The sequence below is a fragment of the Onychostoma macrolepis genome, chromosome 18, assembly GCF_012432095.1.
Source record: "Onychostoma macrolepis isolate SWU-2019 chromosome 18, ASM1243209v1, whole genome shotgun sequence".
NCBI lineage: Eukaryota > Metazoa > Chordata > Actinopteri > Cypriniformes > Cyprinidae > Onychostoma > Onychostoma macrolepis.
In genome coordinates, this window is record NC_081172.1 from 22,929,520 (window position 1) to 22,945,421 (window position 15,902).

The 15,902-nt window shown below is 38.6% G+C and overlaps 1 protein-coding gene across 1 annotated transcript in view; it reads right to left on the reverse strand.

The window, feature by feature from the left end:
- The window catches only part of gse1b (Gse1 coiled-coil protein b), a 234,955-nt gene extending 225,363 nt beyond the window's left edge, over nucleotides 1–9,592 (reverse strand). Inside the window, 1 exon segment of the mRNA XM_058750715.1 lies at nucleotides 5,915–9,592. Within this exon segment, the coding sequence (XP_058606698.1) occupies nucleotides 5,915–8,083 (2,169 nt within the window). The 5' untranslated portion in view covers nucleotides 8,084–9,592.
- Nucleotides 9,593–15,902: the final 6,310 nt, after the last annotated feature.

Below are 15,902 nucleotides of genomic sequence, written 5' to 3' on the forward strand. Positions count from 1 at the left end.
TTAATCTGAAATCCAATGACAGTGTTTGATATGTATGTTCAATAATTAAAAGATGCTAGAACTCTACGCAATAGAGAGAAAGTGGATCTATCTCCCAGTCTCACTCATGATTTTGGCTTGAAAGGCTGTATGCAACAGCTGCTGACTTTGAAATGGTTCTCTCTATCAAACTTTTACATGTGCACTTTCTCCCTCTCATACACACAGATGTTCCTCCTGACATTATATCCAGCACTCTAACACCTGCTCAACCATAATCACTACCATGCTACCACAACTCAAAAATCTCTCACAGCTCAGATGACCACAGGCTGTCCATCTGTTTTTTTCTTGCAAGGCCACCTTCTGACCTTAGGTGACCTTTGCCATATGAATACTCAGAGCTGTATCCACTACACGTAATATTCACGTAAAAATACAGTGGAGAAAACACACTGGAAGAATGTGTTTCCATGTGTTCTATGGAACAATCAACAAACAACAATATACTAAATGCTTGCTGCTGCTGCTAAGACATACATAGACATGCTGCAACGTATACTGCTGCTGCTGCACAAATAGACATACATAAATCCTCTGTAAGCAGATCAAGCCAAGGGTTGCTAGTGTCAAAAAAAAAAAAAAAAGCAAAAGCTGTCACTGTGGCAGTATCTTTTCAAACTGTATACTTTTGTACTTTATTTACCCCTAAAAGATGCATATTAATACCTTAGAGGTACATATTAATACCTAAGGAGTACATATTAGTACATTTTGAAAGGGCACTGATCCAGTGACAGATTTTGTATCTTTTTTTTTTTTTTTTTTTGACAGTGTAGGGAGGAGGAGGATGACAGAGAACAGGTTTTCTTTTCTATTCATTTCTTTCTTTCTTGTTAATAAGTCTGTCATCAGTTATCAAAGATCTACATTTTACTTTTATTCACTCACACCTTTTGCACTTCTAACCACACACCTGAACTTTTACAGTTTGATTTTGGATGCAACAATACGAGTGATTTGAGGGAGAACTCATTCTTGCTGATTCATTCAAGTGACCAAGTAAGTGCTATTTAAATTTATACTTTATTTGCCACTGTCAGTCTTGGAATTCAGTAGGTAAACTGATAAATTAATGAATGATTCCAGAAACAGACATATTGTATATGCATTTGATTTTGTAAGCATTTCCCTTTCAAATGCACAATTTATGGAAGGAAAGTGTTTAAATAAATTATGCAATGTGAAAAAACTTACCAAGGTTTGCAGTAGTCAGTTCACTGGTATTTACATCACTTGTTAATGCCTAAAAGCTCTGTCCTTATCCTAGGGACTAAAGCACATACTATTATAACATTAGAGACAGGTTAAAGTACAGATTTAATTGAAATTTAATAAATGTTTCAAGGTGAAAACCAATGAATGCTTTATAAATAAAGATGTACAATTGATATAGTATACGTACAGTTGGAGAAGGCCATTCAACTTCTCGATAAACAGTTGGAAATACTACAAAGATACCGCTCTCGGACTTACTCTCACCAGTCAGACTGATCTTACTGCTATTCATTCTGCCACGCTGTACTGACTCTATACACGCACACGCACACACAAACATTTTTGTGATTTGTGATTTTGTGACGTTGTTCATTTGTATGTACACTGTTGTCTTGTTAATACACTTGGGTCTATTGATGGACATTTGTAATTATTTTTTGAACTGCTTAAGTGTAAAAGTCTTTATTTGGTTTAAACTCCAGAGCAGGAGATTTAATGCAGAGCAGGACTCTAGCTTTCAGGCCTAAGGACTGGACTAGGAAAGATGCTTTCTCACTAGGATGCAGCCTTCTGCTTGAGAAGCACCCAATGTTAAAAGCACAATGTTTTCACCTTTATCTTCTGTTGTTTTTATGAACCTTTTCCATCTGCCTCTTTGAGTAGTTGTTAAAAGCAAATGCCAAATTTTGAGTGTTGCCTCCTAGAGGACCCACCAAACAGTGCAGTTAATTTCAGATTCTCTTGTAAAGGATGTAACTCATCTGAACACAAGCAGGAAAAGACACACCTGACACTCACACCACTCATTCAGATAGGTAGAGAAGGCATTACCAGAAATATTGACAGAAAGAATGATAAAATCATTAATAAATAATGCATCAAATAAGAATTTGACCAGCCAAAATGTATTCAGAAAATACACAAAAAATTTGATTATAAGTGGATTTCAATATTAATATCAATTTAACTGTCTTTAACGAGTCTTTCTGACTGTGTAAAACATATTCTTATAATACATATTCTTAAAACAACATAAATTTACTTGAGAAGTACAGTAAAACTCCATAAGATATAAAGACGTGATTTTATAAGTCTTATTATTTGTTTATACTTAATACAACAAATCTGCCAGTATGTAAAGCAAAATACACTTGCAATAAAGATATTTCTTTCATTTTTTTTCAAAAGAATTACGTTTATCTTTTCAATGATGGATTTTTAGATATTTTAATGAGAAAATTAGACAAATGTGCAAGTTTTTGCAGTACATTTATGAACATCTTCAGATCAAGTTAGAGTTAAGTTAAGGGGGGGGGGGGGGATTGAAATGAGATTGAATTTAGGTGTTTGAAAAAACAGTGCAAACGGAAAGATGAAAAGACAATCTGTATTACTATGAAGCACAGCCCCAAAAAAGATAAACAAAACAAAAAAAGTTAAAACTGAATATACAATTTTATACAATATACACATATAAAATATTAAATTTTCCAGCCGAAGGTTAAGTCAATACATAAATATTTTGTTGGTAATGTAATTTAATGGAAAACTATGAGAATGGCACGTCAGATTTTTTAACAGCCTCTGGAGACATATTTGGGCACCACCAACATATGCCAAATGGTGTCGTCAAATACAGAACACTTACAGATTTCAATTTAAAAGACATAGGGCTTCTCATTTAGTCTGCGACCCTCTTTATGCTTTGTTTTGCTAATGTTAGAGGCTCCTGGTTGAAGGACATAATTTATTAACCAAACTGACTATTGAGTATGGTTGATTTTCACCCACATTTGGCAGGTTGGCAGGTTTTCATTTCAAACCCTGATTGTATATATTAAAGATTAATTGATAAATAATATTTCATCTTTTATTGGACATTTACTTGTTCATTTAAATTGTAACTTTATTTATCTCACTTAATACATTTGTAAGTCGCTTTGGATAAAAGCGTCCGCTAAATAACTAAATTTAAATGTAATACAACAACAAACAATAACTTGCTTTACATTATTCCTAAAATATGTTGACCAGTGTACACACACACTTCCTTTTATATGACTGCCACAACCAGAGATATTTGCTATCCATGCCTAGCTCAGAGCATCTTCATACAACTTTCAGAGAATAGCTTCCTGTATGCCAGGAAACACAAGAGTATATCATGAGAAACAAGGAGCAGGGTAAATGAAAGCAAAACAGGGTCATCTTTCATACAGTAGCAGGGCTTCAGACTGCGACTAAATGGGCCATTTTGCAACCTTTTATTGTGGCTAAATTTTGTTAGCGGTCACACTGGAGACTATGCTCGTTTTCATTTATTTTGTAAAAAATAAAAAAAAAAAATGTTAAACACTCTAAAAGGGAAATGAAACAGCACTATTCATTTGAGCTGTTCAGCACAGAGTATTTACCAGCTCAGAGCAGGGGCCAGTACCATGATGGAAGCTGAACAAACTCAGGTTTACAGGAATAGTTTTGAGTTGACAAAACCAAACCAATCCAATCCGGCTTTGTTGGTACCATGATGCTGATCATCAACTTTCTCTGTCAACTCCGGCTTTAATCTTGAATTAATGAAGCATGTGCACTTGAAAGTGTGACATCAGTAATAAACAGCCAGTCACATGCCTTTTAACTGTGATTCACTTCTTACGATTTACTGCCAAAGATTAAAAGATTGAAAAATATGAATTTAAACTAAAAGAAAACATATTGCCATATCATTGAAACTTGGGAAGTTAGTTTATAAAGTTGATAATATATTTAGGTATACAAAGACTCAAAAATCAAAACTCATATGTAGTCAAGTTTAAAGCTTTAGGCTATCTATTGATTCTAAAGCTTATATATATATATATATCCTATAGTATCTGCATATGTTTATATTAATTTCAAATAAAATATTAATAAGTATTATTTTAATATGGATTGTGTAATGGATTAAGGCTATAATAAATATATAAATTATTTAATTATACTAAATAATCATTACTAAATGCCAGATGATTTTGTCTTTAAAAATGTTATACAACTACTAGTGACCTTTAATTTGGAGCAAGACAAACTGGAGGAGAGGCTTTATTGCATCAGAGATGTGTCACTTTGCTCGAAGCTGATCGGTCAAATTTCAGTTTGCAATCTCTAAACCAGAACATAACCTGCCCCAGAGCAGGTTAGCTGTGGAGCGTAAGTTTCTATGGCGATGAACACCGCTAAAAGCCAAGCCACTTTCATGGTACCTAAAACCCAGGATTGGTGCAAACTAAACTGAAACTTATGTGGCTAGCCAGCTAATCCGGCTTCATGATACAGGCACCAGGTGCATTTATTCTCAGAACGATCTTGACTACATGGCATAATTTATAAACAGCGCTGTGGGATCCAGTGAGAAGAGCTTTAATTCAGCACAGAAAATTGGACAAATTTTGTCTCAGTGATTGAAACTAATTGCAAACCGGATGAAACAGGCTCAACATTCTCAACAGCAAGAAAACAGGAGAAATCATCGTATCACGTACACACAAGTTTTCAACCCACAAATCACTTTCCTTGAAAACATTTACCATGTATTTACTGTAGTAAACTGTATTTACCATGGCATTTTGGCAGGAATGTGGTATAACTATACTGCTATTAATATAGTCATGTATATTGTAAATGGCAGTTTATTTTTCCATAACATTTGTTTTCATAAGAAATACCTGTTTTATAGAGACCAGATAGTTAGAAAATATAGTTTCTCCAAACAACATGGTAGTGAGGATTCATACAAGGTTTTACCTGTTAAAAGCATGAATTCTGTAGAAGAATTATACCTTTAAAAAAAAAAAGGGCAAAGGTGCCAAATGTGTATTTAAATAAGACAAAATATGTAATTTTATTGGTAACTTTAATTTGTGTCATTTAGTATTAGTCTCACCATCCCCATGAGTGCAAATCAAATGCTGATTCCACCAACTGTAAAACTCTCATATGTAAGTCTGGAGCCCTGCAGTAAACAAAGCCATACATACAGGTAGCTTCATATAGAGATTTGAGAAGAGATGCTTTCGTGCAAAACACAAAATAAACATCTACCTGGACATTAAAATTGACAATATGTGAATACAGCTATTTACAGCCTAAAAAAAAACACACAGTGTCCCTCAACATCCTCAAAATACACACAAAAACTACCACACACACAAACACACACCAGGAGACCAACAAAAGCTTGAGTTGGCCACTGGGAAGAATGTTTTTAAACAGAGCTTACAACCACTAGACTGTCTGCAAAATGTTTATTTCCTTAATGCAACAGGCTCCATACTTTATCTACCCCCTGCCTGTTATGGCCGCCCCACTCGCTAGAAAGAACAGCAGCCTGCCATAAAACTTCAGTTTCAACACTTGGCTCTCTCACTCATCAGTGCATCAGATGAACTTTTGCATGCTGGCCCAGAAACAGCTCCAGCCAAAGCTGACTAATAAACTGTACTAACTGAGACCCCAGAAGACTCTGAAAGACCCTCTACTGGTTGATTGAAAAGACAAAAAATGTAAGCTGAGGTTATAATGATTTTCTAAACATGTAAAATTGTTTGTAACTGCCTGGACTATGAAACAAGAGTCTAAAGATTATAATGGAAAGCAGTCTGGCTCATAACATTCTTACCTTGTTTTGTGTGATTCCACTAGCCGGCTTCATGTTCTGCCCAGCCAGCACCATGGACTTACATTCCACACAGGAGCCAATTGTTAACTGCTTGCCATTGTCAATTACCAGGGTCTGGCTGACCCTTGGAGCATAGAGGAAAACAGGCAAGCGGTCAACGCACACTGCCTTCAGTCCAAGAGGTCTCTTCTTCTCTTTCCTGCAGAAGAAGCAGATGAAAGTGTTGCAATTATACTGACGTGCCCAGGGGCTGCTGGACGGGCCTGATTCTGAACCCTGACTCTCATGTTGGGTCCATTGGCCCAGCAGGTCATGATAGCACAGTGCACAGGCAGACACAAGGCCCGTGGCATCAGCAGGGTGGGCACGGGGAGCGGGAGGGTGGACGGTTAGAAAGGGAAAAAAGGGTTCTCTCTCCCCACAACGCCCTGGAGGGTTAACATGAAGTTGATACTCGGTTCCACCAGACAGCTCCTCCCCACACAAGTAACAGATGGAGGTGTGGCTTGCAGTTGTTGTGGCAGTCTGAGAAGGGGTCGACAAGGGTCCTCTGGGGGGGGATACCAAAACTCCTCCCCTTCCCATGGCCAGGTGGTATCTCTCAAGGAACGTGGTGACGGAAGTAATGAGCTCCTCGCTTAGACAGAGGCAGTACTCTGCCCAGATCCCTTCCAAAATGCTGTGACACGCGACACAGCAGTGTACCCTTCCATTCCGCATTCTCTGAGCATTTGGAGGGCATGGTAGCAGATTTATGAATGGAAAATACATTGCACTACGGGCCTTACTTGCACCAACATGGGTGTATGCCATCCTGACCTCTCGACCGCAGTCTTCTCCACATAGGTAGCAGGACTCCCTGCGATTCTGTGGCATGGAGGGGAGCGGATGGATTTTTGGTAGGCCATCCCCACAATCATTCATGGCAGGTGGAGAAAGTGGGGTTGCAGCGCCCGTGTTGAGAGGCACCACATAGAGTCTCTGGAGAACAGGAACATCCGCAAGCTCGAACCCTTGCCACTGCTGCATGAGGGAGGAGTGGCAAGTGGTACACACCAGAGTGTATCCACCCAGGCTAAGGGGAACCGCACCAGGTGGAGGGGTATGGAGCCACAGAAAAGGGAAGAATGGTTCACTGGACGCTCTCTCCTGCTTTTGTACAAACACCCTGAAGCGGCCTCCTACTGGAAGCCTGCTTCCACAAATATAACAGGCACATTCATCGGAAGAAAAACTGGAGCGACATTTGGCTGCTTGGCTCCTCTCTACATCTAAGTGAGATGATGCTGCGTGCTCTCTCTCGTCATCGCTGGTGATGTTGATATCGCAGCTGTCAGGCGCGTCAGAATCACCGGTGGACGCATGTATCCACTGCTTATCGCACGTAATGATGCCGTTCTCCTGCAGCGGTGTGCGCACTGATAAACTGTCATACTGCTGGAGAGCCATGGACACGGATGAATGCGATGTGTGATTGATGATTTTAGTCGCACGCCGATCTGACTTCGATACGTCCTGACCTGAGTAAATTCTGGTCGGATATCGCACTGACTCAGGACTGCTCTTAACACTCACTGCGTTCTTTCTACTGCCTTCTCTTGATGCTTTATTAGACGCACGGAAACCTGTGGCATTATTGCTATTCATTACACACGCTGACAGGTCCAAGTCCTGCTCGGACAGGTCATTATCAGAGAATGAGGAAATGTCCGACTCGTTGGCGTCGTAATTGCTAACGCTCATTCTTCGCTCCAGATCGTATGAAATGTTCCGTAAGTCGCACTGGTATGGTCTCTTGAGCCAGTACATGCGCTTCTCAATCGGCGTCCTGTTGCGCTCGAATGAGTTCCACTGTTCGCGCAGGAAACAGTGGCACACAGCGCACACCAGAGCGTCCCCATCCGGACCGATCTCCGGAGCGCCAGGAGCCGGGTCCTGGCCTTGCAGGAAAGGGAAAAACGGGCCATCCTTTTCTCGTTGGTATTTTACCTGTAGGCTCAGCTCTTTCCCCGGGGTTACCCCGCTCCCACAGATGAAGCAGTGAATGAAGAAGATCCCGTTGCGCTCGGGTCTGCACACGCTGCCGGACAGAGGGCTCACCTCCCCGGGTAAAGCCGAAGCCATTCGCTGCTGCGCCTTGGAGATCGGCGTGAGCTCCGGATCGTTCATAGTTCCATGCGAAATAGCGTCAGAATCACAAGCAGCGTGATTTCAAACCCAGTAACATTCTTTGTGCTTTTTCTCACATATGTAGCGCCATCGATCCCGCGGAAAAAAACTCGCCTACTCCACAAACTTACTCGCTCCGGGGATTTTAGATTTGTGTGTCCGTGTAACAATCTAGAACAGCACACTGAGCAAACCGTTTGGAGTCACATCCTCAGAGGCAGCGGGGAAATCCGTGTGCTGTTAAGAGAGCAGAAAGTCTTATTGAAGTTGCTTGGCGAAGTTTCCTCACACTGTGGCTGTGAGAGCACTGAACACAGCGCCATCTCTCTATCTCTCTCTCTCTCTCTCTCTCTCCCTCTCTCTCACTCAGTCACACTCACATACATGTATGTTTCACTATGTTAGTTAGGACATCTCATAGACTTACATTTTTTTTTTTTTTTTATTAGGTTAAGGATATTTTCTATTGCCTAACCCAACCCTACCCCTAAACATAACCCTCACAGAAACTCTAGATTTAAATAGCAAGGCCCTTTTAAGGTCAGGCTCACCAGTCCGTGTTCAACAGGTTTCACTTTTAGTGAGGACATTTTTGGACCTAACAAGTATAGTCAAACCTGCACACCCACAACACACACACCTACACACAAAGAGATGTTTGCTTGCCAAAGTCTTTAGACTTCCATTGATTTCATATCAGGTAAATTATATTTCCATTCACCCGTACTCCCAAACACCACAGAAACAGGTGCAGAGGCTCTAGATATAAATATAAACATGATTATTATAGTACAAATATATAATAAATCTAAAAACATTTAATTCCTATTTTCTACCGTTAATGATTGAAGACACTGCATGGGTCGGAACAGTTATAACACAACCCAAGCCTTTTTTTCTTTTCTTTTTTGTTGTTGTTGCTAAATAATATTAGGCCTTCCTTTAAGTGAAAGACTGATGTATTTTATTGTCTGATTTATAGCATTTTTTCACTTTAATTGTATTATTATTTGAATTGTTTTAATTATTTTCAGTGGTGATAGTCCAACTGAATTTCTTGAAAGTGCCTATATCCAGAGTGTCCAAGCCTTCTCCTGGAGCTCTACATATACCTAGAAAATAAATATACCATGCTCCACAAGATCTTATTTAGCTGGTTCCTATTGAAGATCTGTTTTAGCTGAACTTTGCAGAAAGACAGAAAGGTAGATCTCAAGGAAAAGGACTGAGCAGCCCTGGCCTATATGAATCCTTTGACAATAATGCCATGTGCATAAAAATGCAATATAATGGAAAATATAATTACACTAAATATTACAGGATGCTTTACGTGCAAATGAAACTCAAAACAAGGCCAATAATGCATTTTCCCCCCTTATTTTATATGAACTTCACTCACATAAATCCAGATGGAACAAATGTTCCAGCCATCCATATTGCTCTTTTTTATTATTTTCACTTTCCATTGGTTTGCTCCATTTAAGCACACTCTCCCAGAGCTGTAGCTTCATTCATAAGATGATATAGCTAATTCTGCATTACTGAAATATGAAAACATATGAACAGATGAATAAATCAGTGCTAATTTATTATTTATTTATATACAGCTTTGGTGGCTGAACCAAGAAGAATGGAGGCGTTAACATAAATCATTAACTCAAGAAAAATAACTCTTCCAGTTTTAATGACCTGAAGTTCAGTCAGGTAACACTTGATGGCGCTGATATGACTTTACCTCCACATGGTGCAAACTGAAAACACTGTAGATCATTCCTGGTATTCAGTGCCTTCTGGACATTATAACATTTTGAAAATCAATCACAGTTTTTGAAATGACTTGTGTATTCATAAAAGGGAGATGTAAAGCATTTGATAAAGTTATTTATGAAACAAAATCAAAAAAGGAGGACCAAAAATGATCCAATGTCCCTACTTTCTCGTGAATGCAGTTTTTTTTTTTTTTTACTCTTTAAAGTAATACATTAATAATACTCCAATATGTTTTTTTTCATTGACACAAAATTAATAGGTTTTTGTTTGTTTATCTGTTTTTTCCCCCTTTTCTTATGAATTTACTTTAAAAAATCTCATGCTTAACAGTGTGGATGGAGCAGTAGCAGGATGGTCAAATCCTGAAACCAAATACGAACTGGTGACTATTTTATGAACTTGAGATATCTATATTTCTTGTCAAGTTTTCCAAGCACTGTTCATGCAATGCTATGTCTCTTATCTGGACTTTTTTTGTTTGTTTGTTTGTTTGTTTTTGTATTTGTCACCTGCATATATTATTAAGGATATCTCATTTCAGAAAAGTAACCATTATAAAATTGATTGTTATTGCCTCATGAGGTGTGAATTGCTAATTTCTTCTTTACTTTGGAATGCGATGGTTATTTATTTAATTTTTTTAATGAGATTTTTTTTTCAATGAGCCTCAATGACACTTGTGACCGAAAAATACGGCCTCCAGAGCGTGCAACTTTTAAAATGAAGCAGTATATAAATTACGTGTGCAGAATAGTGGGCCCTAGAGAGGAAATGGAGAAATGTGAGAGAAATGAAGTGTATGAGGAATAGAAGCATTATAAAAGTTTGACCAGTGTGTGTGACACTACATTTGGCACCAAGGATCATGGACCTGAAGAGTATGTATAAATATGGATTATTCTTTAGATTCGTGGGGACAGCAAGCTGAAGAACAAAAAGGAATAAAGGGAAACAAGAAACATGTTGATGGAGCTGAATTTACTTCTTCTTGCTCTATTTGACATGCACACAGTGTTGCACAGAGCATTTGATTGTGTGGGGTGAACTTTCAAATTTTATCTGACTGCTGATGGCATTAAAGATAATGCTATGCTTCATTTGAGTGGTTCAGTTGTGCAAGACATATTTAAGACAATAGAAGACTTTGACCTTGATTACTCAATTTGAGTAAACTAAAAGAGTGTTTTATTTTCTAAAAAAAATAAAAAATAAAATGGCATTTCAGCACGTGGTACAAGAGCAAGACAAATCTGTGGTTCATTTGTAACCAGATTAAAGCAATTGGTCTTATGTAAAGCCTTGTCTTGTGACTTTGGTGATTAAAAAGAGGGAAGAAATGACTAGATGACCAATTTTTTAAGATCTGTTACTTGGATTATGAACCTCTTACAAGAGGTGAATGAAAGGGTAAGCCTATAAGTATCATTTTGCAATCTTTGCCCAACTTGGTTATACCACATCATTACAGTACAGTAATAATCTGAAATATGCTCAGTAAAATGTAAGGCAGACTAAGATAGTTGTTGCAGTTAGGTGGCTTTGTGTTTATTTTACACATTTGGACAAACAGAATAGGAAACAAATTTCTGGGTGTTGTGCAAAGTCACCTTGATAAAGTATTCAACGGTCACACAGTGCTGCAGTCCTTCTTATTTTCTGTTCAACTACCAGCTCCACATAAAATTGCCAGAGGACTGGACACAATCAGTCAGAAAGACTGTGTAAACATTGGCTTGAATGAGAACAGCCTGTGGCCAGACTTCAAAGGACCGGGAGACAACCTGTGACATTAGATGATTATGTTAGACAGACAGTTGCCACAATGGAGCAAAACAATCTCTAGAAAGTTATCAGTTGCAGGGCACTGCGCTGAGTCATCAAGGGTTGACTCAACGGTTAACTACAATTTTCGCCTCAATAAACTCCTAATTTGCTGACTCCTTAATAGTTATCAAGGTAGTTGTTAAATTTAGGTATGGGATAGGTTTAAGGGATCAACGATGCAAGATGTGCCTAAGTGAACAAACACGACGTAATAACAATCGAGGTACAGCACCGGCATTAGGTGGGAAAATAAAGAGTTGTAGTCTGTCCAGCAGATAGGACAAAATGGAGGTAGAGCTGCTGTGTAGCCAGTAGTAGACAACTGGCTTATCACTGCCTTAAGCACAATGAACATTCTTCTTGATAAAACTGCGTTTCAGTCCCAGCTAGTCATGGTATGATGCATTCACACCACCATCTGGTCTGGATCTGGTAACCTCAGAATAAGGATGAGACAGACAGACTAATATAAGCATGCCATTCTTCTTATGATGTAACAAGTACAACGGGTGTTATGGAAAATGTTACTGCATGGTTCCGGTTGAAAATACCTTAAGGGATTAAGGAATTATAGAATTGTGAAAGTGTGTTATGTGTATCATATGGTAGGTTAAATAAATGAGTCTTTAATCTACATTTAAACTGACGGAGTGTGTCTGTCTCCTGAACAACCCTAGGAAGATTGCTCCAGAGTTTGTATGCTAAATGGGATAATTGTACTCCATACCAAACTTATCAATACGACACCTCTTCATTTACTCTTACAAATGGTCAGAAAAGTACAATTTCAACCATGCCAAAGCAATTCTATTAATACCAACGTATAATTTCCAAGCCTATCCAAGAGAATGTTGTGGTTGATAGTAGTTGATAGTCAAAGATAGCACTGACGTCTAGTAACACTAACAGAGAGATGCAACCATATCGAAAGACAAAAGCAAGTCACATGTAACACTGATTAGAATTCCTCTCAGATAATCATTCTTTCCAAAAAGCAACATAGTTGTGAAGATACCACTTTTTCCAGTAATTTTGATAGACAAGGGAGATTTGAAATCGGTCTGTAGTTAACTAATTATCTAGAATTTTGAGTCTCAAGTCTTGAGATTCTCGAAGTTTGTGTGTGTGTTTTTTTTTTAAGAGTTTAATAACAGCTAGCTTGAAAGTTTTTGGGATCATAATGATGAGTCAATAACATTAAGAAGTGGTTCTACAACTTCTAGAAGCATATCTTTTAATTTGGTTGGTAAGTTTGGTAGGTTCTAAGATACATGTTGACGACCTAGATGATTTAACAAGTTTAGACAATTCTTCTTCTCCTATAGCAGGGAATGTTTGAAATTATTCCTATAGGGATCTATATTACCCTGTCTGAAGCTGTTGATACTTTATTTCTTGTTAATTTAGTCGATAAATACATGGGGATGTGTTTGTTTTCTTCTAAAAGAGTGGGAAAGTAAGTAAATACTGTAGCAGTTTTAAGGCCTTTCTATTGGTAGAAATATTATGCTTTCATGAAATACCTCTAGTTTTGTTTTCTTCCAGCTGGGCTCCATTTTCTGCGCTGCTCACTTGAGGGCAAAAGTGTGTTCATTAAACCATAGTGTCGGACTGTTAAACTTAAAAGAATAGTTTCTGTTGCAACATCAAGTTCTTTTAAACTATCTGGTATGCTGAGGAGCTTAGACAAATCAGGAAGTTTATTTCCAAAGTAATCTTTAGTGGTAGAACGAAGTAGTAGTTCTACTATATTTGTAGTTGATTTTAAACTTGGCTAAACGGACTATAGACTATTGTGACGGGAGGAGCCAACGACAGACACAGTGGGTGTGGCGTCAGGCCTCGGAGAGGCTTTAATTAAACAAAGTTACTAAAATAAAGTGTCCAACAAAACGGGGGGATCTGGTGTCCTCGTTGTGCTGCGGGGCTCGTGAAGGAGGGCAGTGTTCAAAAGGGGAAGGGTCCAGGAAGGGCGGAGTCCGGTGGCCGCACGCGCTCCCGCTCTGGTCCGGTTCTGAGGCGGCGGCCTCTTCTGAGCGGCGGCTCTTCCTCTTCTTCCTCGGCCTTTGGCGGGACTTGATCGGCCCGGCATCCTGGCCCGGCGGCCGTGTCTGGTGCGGCGTTCTCCCGGACCGCGGGTTCTGCAGCTCACATCTCCGGTGGCGCGATGTCCCTCTACGCACCCTTCCTGGACCCACGAGGACACCAGCGTGCATGCACGGAGGGAAGAGACCGGTCTCTCGAGGAGAGGCGCGCTGGGCATTTAACAGCGGCGGTGATGAGCTTCATTTAGTCCAGCTGTGCCTCATCACACGCCGCCAGCCCGCGTTGATCCCACGCCCCTCCTCTCATCCACCCACTCCAGTCGGGAGCCTGGTGAAGGGCGGCGAATAAGGGACGGGGTGGTGATGATGATGAGGGGGAGGGCCACCGATCCGTCACACTATAGATAACGTTCTTAAATGTCATTACTGCTGCAGAATTTTAATGTCAATGTCATTTCAGTTTCAGTGTCTGATACGGAAGTTCTATAGCGGCCATGCATTATTATAATTTTTTTATTTCTTGTTTTCTCGTGATCATGACTTAATTTTCTCGTGATTTCGACATAACAAAAATGATTCTTTTAACAATGATTGTTTTATTTTTGAAAACACAATCATGAGTCTACTGTTGCTATAGTAACGAATGCAACCTTGACAGGAACATTCTAAAATACTTAACCTGGCTTAATGCGTTAATTGTAAGTGTTTTTAAAAGACAAAACTTAAAGTTTAATGTTTGTAATGATCAATTCTGATACTTAGTAATGTAGCTTTCTTTAAAATAGTAACAATCTAAGTCAGTTAAATTCAGTTAGTTGCCTTTTTTAAGTAGAACTTCACACAACAAACAGCAGCCATTCATCTTGTGATCATCTGTAGAAAGCATTGTCTGTAAGTTTTTTATAGATAATTTGTATTCAATTTGATGAATTTGTTTATAAAGCTGTGAAAGGACTATATAGCATAAATGACACTAAAAGGAGATATTATTGTGTTACTTCTCATCTGCTCAGTGAATCTACAGTAAAATGCTTTCAAAGGAAAATGTGAGCCATGTGAACAGGTCAGTGTGTTCACGTTCACACTCATCTAAGTCATCCAGATCAACATATTCAAGAAGATCAGCTGTCAGTCTTGTTGCAATAGAGGCACGAGCTAAAGCTGAAGCCACCCGTACAAGAGCAGCATATGCACAAAGAGAGATTGAAATAAAAGTAAAGAAAGCACAACTTAAAGTAGAAGAGACTCGTTTAGAGGCTACAGAAGCACTCCAGCAAGAGAAAGAGGCAGAAGCAGCCTTAGCTGAAGCTGCAGCCTTTGAGGCAATAGTTGATGCAGCTGACATAGAAGAATCACCTGAACATGAATGTAAAGAAATCAACTCAAATCTCTACTCACTTAAGCGAACTGACAAATATGTTCATGATCAATATACATAAAAAAGCAGAGATCATCATGTATCAAACAAGACCGTCACACCACTGTTTCAGTCAGACGACAGAGAACAGCAAAATGCTCTCCCATCTCAGAGAGTCTATTCAATTTTCTCAAGAAACACCACCACATGTCAGTTCATTTGGTAAGACACTCTTTCAGTTGCAGGACCCACAAAACAGTTTTGAGCCCATCAAAGCACCTGAAAAAGAAGCGAAGAGTCAAGACACAATAACTCATTATTCTCATCCATCAAAATGCTATACCTCAAATGGGTATTACCAGGGGTTAAATTGGGATTTGTTATGGGGGGGGGGGGCTCTATGGTATCGAGCAAATTATATATATATATATATATATATATATATATATATATATATATATATATATATATATATATATATATATATATATACACACACATACACATTTAGTACTTTAACAATTTAGCAGACACTTTTATCCAAAGCGACTTACAAATGAGGACAATGGAAATATGTATTATGTATGTGTGTGTGTGTGTGTTTTGTTTTTTTGCAAATATGATTTATTCTAATGCAATATTCTCATTGGTTTTCTATAAGCTGTGACATAGGTTATAAATTTGCATGTTTTTTATTTTATCCAAGGGCTTTTTTTTTTTTTTTTTTACCTTTTATAGAGGGCATTTTCTCATTAATCTCATTAACTTCAATTTCAAATTCTTACATTTGATCTATAAATTAAATTATAATAATGTGATTGTT